The 6708-nt window shown below is 39.1% G+C and overlaps 1 protein-coding gene across 2 annotated transcripts; it reads right to left on the bottom strand.

Moving 5' to 3' along the window:
• Positions 1 to 600: 600 nt before the first annotated feature.
• On the bottom strand, positions 601 to 6298 carry LOC149740878 (CCN family member 2-like). Of its 2 annotated transcripts, none has more exons than XM_089873027.1 (6): positions 6082 to 6298; positions 4679 to 4925; positions 3659 to 3810; positions 3294 to 3465; positions 2066 to 2271; positions 601 to 1809 (listed from the first exon to the last, which is right to left on the bottom strand). In XM_089873027.1, exons 1-6 carry the CDS (start codon positions 6133 to 6135, stop codon positions 1519 to 1521), a joined length of 1122 nt encoding a protein of 373 aa, XP_089729153.1. In that variant the 5' UTR covers positions 6136 to 6298; the 3' UTR covers positions 601 to 1518. The 2 variants fall into 2 exon arrangements, with proteins under 2 accessions (XP_089729153.1, XP_089729152.1); XM_089873026.1 differs by having other exon boundaries at positions 2066 to 2274; positions 6082 to 6297.
• Positions 6299 to 6708: the final 410 nt, after the last annotated feature.

The following is a 6708-nucleotide window of genomic DNA, read 5'->3' as shown; positions in this document are numbered from 1 at the left end:
TTGGGTTTCATCTGTTCTATTGTGACGTCGAAATGTGGCCATTGTTTTGGGACATGGTGTCATGCGCCTATCGTGTCGCGAATCGTCGATGAATCGCGTCAAACAAAGAGCAGAACGCGATAAACAATTGAAATACGAGACCGAATCTCGTGTACATGGAAATGTACTTCTTAAATCGCGGCTTATAATTAACCACAATCGTTAATCGCGGCTTAATTTGAGTGTTACGTAACAATAGAGGTTAACCACACGTCGTCTTTATCACTTCGTTGTGACGTCATAGACACCAATTTTCAAACAATTGAATCCAAAAGCGTTTTACCGCCGTAGATCCCCCATGACACTTTCACTAGTCGTGATACTTCAATATTACATTAACTTTATATTTGGCTGTACTTCTGTAAAAATATTTTTTATGTGGGGTCTAGATGGCAGCACCTTGGGTGTCGGGATAATGAACCTACATCCCAGGTCTCAAGTGTGCCTCAGTAAAGACCTCACTTTTATGTAATGTGTAGGCTCTTGTAATAACTGTCTATTACTGTGCTGTATGTTTTATTACTGCCTAACACCAATGTGTAACTTGTCAAGTCAAGACAGTTTTATCATTATTGTTTGGCAAGAATGCCTTTTGGTTTTATTCACGTTGAAAAGTGACGGTATAAAAATATGGGATCTGAAAGGTGAAGTACAAATTATAAATAAAACAATCAAGGCACGACAAACAGACAGACAGTAACAACAACAACAAGAACAAGAATCGACGGAAAACTTAAACAAACGGAAATCTACGGTTTGGTCGAAAAGTTGTAAAAAAGTTTCAAAAAAGTTTCAAAAAAGTTTTACGTTTCAACACTAATATAGCACATTGTAAAATGTGTAGGTCACTACTGGTATATTACTGCGAGTTTCCTCGTTCAGCGTAAAAAGTTACAAGGTGTCACCAAAACTATAAAAGTTGGTGTTGTCACAGCGTTAAAAGAGTCCATAAAATGAACTGCGAAGTAAAACACGCGTCGCCAAATATAACTGTCCACAAAAACACGTCGAAACTTTGGTTAATTTGTGTGTGAAATTAGTGTTATCAGTTTGGTTTTACCATCAAATATGTTCCTATTCGTTAGATGCGTTTAAGTTTCTTTTCAGGCAACACTGCAAAACGTGAGTAATAGGGAGTGCATGCCTTAAGGTTAAACCAGGTTAGAACGTGTTTTGTGGTTCAGTTATAATTGATATGGCAGCGTAATATCGACAATTGTTTCACAGAAAAAAAGGGAGTATAAATCACTAAAACTACTTTCTCGTCGTGAGTAGATCACGTGTGGCTGTTGTTATATAAGGTTTCTATGTTTGCTCCTGAGATAGTTAGTTGACTTTGATGGGGAGAGTTCTCTACAACCAATGGTTGTCGTTTAAACGTGTGACGTCATGCAGTATGACGTCATCGTCCCATTGCACCTTCACGGAGAGGACTTCTATCCAAGGGGGAACCCCTAAGCTGTTATACTTGTGTGATCTTCACTCTTGCCACGTGTCCCCGCCCATTCTTCGGTAGGAAAAGAACGAGTTTTCACCGACGCACCTCCTGGAGCATGAACACGACTTGATGACCATCATTCTCTTCTTAAATTGGAAGCCGCCGTCGCAAGTGAACTTGATTGGCTTAGTGACCGTGTGTTTGGGTGCGCAACATCTGCCGTCTGTGCACGCCCCGCAATATTTAGGCGTGTAGACTTTGCTTTGGCATCCCGAGAATGAATATTGAACTCGGCGTTGAGCTTTCACAGTTCGGATGCATTTCTTTCCTCGCTGTAAATAGAAAACAGAGAGTTAAATTTCTGTAAATTCTATTTGGAGCTTAGTGGATGGTATACATTGATGATGGACCAAGTTACTGTCTGGATACTAAACTCCTGATTAGCAGATGTTTTAAACAGTAACTTGGTGGATAGTAACCTCTTTTACACTGACGATGGTCCAATAAACAGTTTAAGCCGACACGACACACATATATATTCCCCATGTCACAAAAACAACTTGTGAAACATTTACAAACAATACGCACCTTAATGTTGTCCACAAAGCTGGAGCTGCATGGCCGGATCTGGCAGAGTCTTGATTGTTTGCGTAGTTTGCAAGCTTTGTTATCGTTAGTGACGCGCTCAGATACCCCCCACCCACACGTCTTGGAGCAGGCAGACCATTCAGTGGTTTGAACGTTACATTTGTCCTTGGCACGGACGGTGATGGAGATTGGAGTTCTTCGGTTAGCTGCTGGGGGAATAATTGCTAGTTAGATATCCTTAATTGCCACCGCTTATTTAACACAACATGCAAGTAAAGTAACTATGGTAATGTTTTATCATTGGGTTATATTGTAGCGTTTTATAGAACCGCTGTGAGCTTTGAAACGCTTTTCAAAACACACATATGCTTACGAGCGCATACGTATTCCAGTTTCGGTGTTTATATTTAAGCCGACGACCATTCGTGAGCACCAGCATCGGTTAAATATAGTTGCTACGTTATAGAGGAAGCGTGGTTCAAATCTTAGCGGAGGAATGCGCTTTGCTACGTATATAACCAAGTTTCCGCCGCAGGCTTGAACTCGTTCATGCCCAAATATGGGCCGGCGCGACCAGCATAGCTATTTTAGCTGATAACCAGCTCATAGTAGTGTTTATCTAGATTCTCTTTCGCTGATTCACTTCTGGAACTGTTACCTTCTTTGTGATGTCATATTTACAACTGGTTCGAGAGTTTTATTCTCTGTTGTTAAACAATCATGGCAACTGTTTACAATTATGTCGTAAATAATACGATTTCTAACACATTCCATAAACCTCGTGTTTCGTGACAGGCGCCTCTATTTCGTCACAACCGATCGCGCGCGTTGAGGGAGTGGCATAATAACAATAATATTCTTCCGTATCAAGGATACCACACATTCCATACGAGTGCGGCGGTGATTTGTCGGGATCGGGGCTTATTATCAACAAGGCGGGCTTTTGTTATCACTGGTGACCGCGGAATTTCTACCCGACGTCGGCATTCCTACCAGCAAAGCTGCACAAATGTTAAATCTTTCTAGGAAATCGTAAACGTCAAGATTTTCGATTAAATCCATCGCGTTGGTCGATTTGGATTCACCCCCTTGCGAATAGCGGCAATCGCGGTTTCCATTTTCAGATAACACACCCCCGCATAGAACACCACAAATTCACATGTTTTTTAAAGTTTATCAAAAATTACATTTTCATATAAAAGTCACCAAAAATGAATAAACAACTTACCCATTGCAATAACTCTTGGTCTGAATGTGTTTGGGTGTCTTCTTCTAATTTGTGAGTGAGATGATGAAGGTCTGGTGTTAGTTGTGTTATTGTTACTCAGTGTTTCCCCGCTGCAAATCCATTCCGAGCAACACTGGTTTGGTTTCTTCACAAGTTGTGGGTGTCGGCAGTTCTGTGGAAACATTGTTGTTAATAAGGGTTTCTAATGTTACTGCTAAGGGCAGTAAACAGCCCAAAAAAGTCACTTTTATAAAAAAAAACACATTAGAAATGCAGCATTTAAAAAAAATAACTTTAATGCAAAAATGATTACTGCAGTATTTTTCAGTGTTTGATTGGACCTTCATTTGTATTTATTTTCGTACCTTTGGTGCACGAGCAGTGATGGTAAGAGGGCAGGTGTTCTCACAAGCCAACACACCGTCCATACATGTACATTTAACTTTGCAACCAATCAGGAAAGATTCGCCGTTCAAATAAGTGAGGCCACTCGATAGGCAAGCGCGACCTGGTTTGGCTGGAAGAAAGATAAAAAAGTTTAATTTTGTGAATATTTTTAGTTTTTGAACTAAAAAAAAAACGGTCTGAGTTATTATATTGGGATAATGTGCCAAATCTGCCCTAAATTTCAAGTCCTCTAACAAGCTTTGAACCATGTAGAATACATGTAACTGTGAAAAAAATTACATATTTTGCCCATATCAGGTATTAAAGTGACTTCAAACGCAATGAAATTGATTTTATTCTTTGTTTTCATATATTTTGACCTTAAAGGATTTCTCTCTTAATTAAAAGTTGTCACAACATTCATCGCTATATTGTAGCTTGTTTTGAACAAAAACACGGCGATACATATGTATTTATACGATTCTATACATGATTGTCAAATAACTTGAAGACAAAGTCTTTTTACGCGATCGCCTTTCACGACGTAACAATGCCCATTGTTTCGAATGAATGATTAAAAGTAGAAAACCAAGCTTTACAGCAAGACTTGTAACTCGAGATTTTAATTATTCTCAACCTGCGTTGTTTATACCCACAAGGGTAGCGAGGGTCTTCTAACTTAGTCGACATCGATAATTAAGCAAGTTTTATAAGATATTTATGACCGCAGTATACGTAATTGTCTGTATAGAACACTCACAGCCGTCTATTTTAGTGAGGTAGTTATGATTCTATTTAATATACCAACATTAAACAACTTCTGGTATATAAAACACATTACCGCAATTCCTGTTTCACTACTATCACGAACTCCCAACTATTTTTCACATCTTATTTTAAAAAGTTATATAAAAACGCGCTCTGATAGTCATCGTTCCATGATATATGAGATGTTTATGTGTTTTACAAGATATTTATGTTAAATCATTTCTCCTCACCTACGCACACGCCTTCGTGTTCATCAACTCCAGAATAACTGCAATATAAATTCCTGTGGGGGTCGCATTTCATGTCATCGTTGCAGGTTTCGTCCAACTGACGTGCACATTGCTTGCAGCACCCGCATTTCCCGGGTATGAGGCTTACACCATATGCACATGTGGGGGTAGGGGGGCAGTTATTGCATTTTCTTCGGCATTCGGGCGACTCAGTTGTAAAAGCTCTGATTTGGCCTTCAGTTACTCCCTGCGAAGTTAATTAATATTTAAATTAAATATTTTTAATAAGTTTAAAACAAAAGCTCAAGGAAAGATATTATGACAGCCTAAAATACCTCGCTATAACAATGTTTAAAATTCCTTAGCAAATTCTACTCTGTTACGTCACAATAGCTACGTTCGATATCCGCAACACGCGAGAACTTTGGGTTCTTGGCGTTTCCTGTGTCTATCCAACTATGGGAGTCGCTCAAGCAGAAATAACTTTTCAAACAAACCAGTCTTAACCTGTACCTTAAATCTGCTCTAAGGCATGTATCTGTACAGTTATAGCATATAAGGGCCATTAACTTATGAATAAACCAAATAAATTTACCAAACAAATAATTGATTTCACAAAAATAGATTTAACGACCAACTGCAACAAACCCGTTTTAACGACTGTCTTATGCCAATACTACACTTGGAACTAAACTTAATTATCATTTTCGCTTATTTTAGTGAGCGCAATTTGGTATTAGTTTATATCCCAGTGTATGTTTGGTTCAAATTATCAGCCAATGTTAAAAAATTACAAATTTAGTTGCTAAAGGAATGGGCTAGCCACACAAAACCAATGGAATTTCTAAATTAGGCTGAACGTGTTTTAGGTTGGCCCAAAGTGTCCTTTATTCCCTTTGAATGCTACATTGTCCCACGGCCCCACTAGCTGTACCATTACCCCTGTTTATTGTCCTTTGTTTGTGACGAAACATTTGGTGTCGTCTGAGCGCTAAAAATAGAATTAATGGATTGACATTGTCGCTTTAATCGCCCTGCTATCGCGTCGAAGGAATTTGAAAACCGTGCACTTGTTACGCCGCAGCCGTGTGCCTGTGACGCGCTGTTTGTCGTGGCGACGTCGACTGTAGCTAGCGGCAAGGTCGAACGCGATTATCAAAAACACGAGGCATTGTGACGTTGAAATCAACTGCAGTTCCAACAGCGACTAACTCGTATCCACAACAATAGCTAAATATACACCTCATATTCACCGAACACTTAACTTTATCAATGATTCACCAACTCTAACACCAACCGTACAACTTTGTTCACGTCATAATCGCATTTTTGTGGTAATAATTATCATTCTCACGTCACAACAACTATGTTATTTTTTAAAAATTTGAAAAATATAAACTTACCAAAGTCATGCAGACGAGAAAAGACAGAATCAATACGTAGTTTGTTGCTGGCATACTTGTAGTAGTTGTTGTGACTGACTGTTGGTCAGGAGTCGAAAAATAATTCCAAAGTTTCTTCAAAATCTGAAGTCTCTCTTATAAATTGTGTCGCTAAGGCTTAAACAGCTTCGCGTACAGTTGTCTTGAGCAGAATGAGCTGTGAGATCGCGAGAGTTGTTTTTATGGCTTGCGAATATTTTCGCTGTCTCGCGAACTCGCGACGGCCGCGAAAAAAGCGATTCTCGTTCGTGGGAAAAGAAAGAAACAGTCGGTAGAGAAGTGAGAGAGATAAGAGGAAAGTGAGCAATTCTGATTGTTACGTCAGATTGGAATGTTTTAAAACGTCACAGTGGTTTTTGTCTATGCCGAATTGGGCCAAAGAATGCGGCGAATTTGACCAAAAAAGGACATTTTGAAATATGTCAGTCCAAACTTAGCATGAAAGCTAAACATGTGGAAAATCGCCGCAAATTTAGACAAATATTCGAGAAAGTTGAACAGATGGTTTCCCAACTTTGTTTTTCACTCTTACTGTGAGCGAACAATTGATTTTCTTACTTCATAAAATTACACCTATGTGACATCACA

The sequence above is a fragment of the Ciona robusta genome, chromosome 2 (genome assembly GCF_009617815.1).
Source record: "Ciona robusta chromosome 2, ASM961781v2".
Taxonomy (NCBI): domain Eukaryota; kingdom Metazoa; phylum Chordata; class Ascidiacea; order Phlebobranchia; family Cionidae; genus Ciona; species Ciona robusta.
This window is presented reverse-complemented; position numbering and strand designations above follow the sequence as displayed.

What these genes read in the sequence shown, in the direction of transcription:
- LOC149740878 (XM_089873026.1), bottom strand. Translation starts at nt 6,135, where the DNA reads ATGCCAGCAACAAACTACGTATTGATTCTGTCTTTTCTCGTCTGCATG. An exon ending in TTCTCGTCTGCATGACTTTG is followed by an intron (nt 4,926 to 6,081) that starts GTAAGTTTATAT and finishes TTAACTTCGCAG; the next exon opens with GGAGTAACTGAAGGCCAAAT. An exon ending in GCTTTGTGGACAACATTAAG is followed by an intron (nt 1,810 to 2,065) that starts GTGCGTATTGTT and finishes TTCTATTTACAG; the next exon opens with CGAGGAAAGAAATGCATCCG.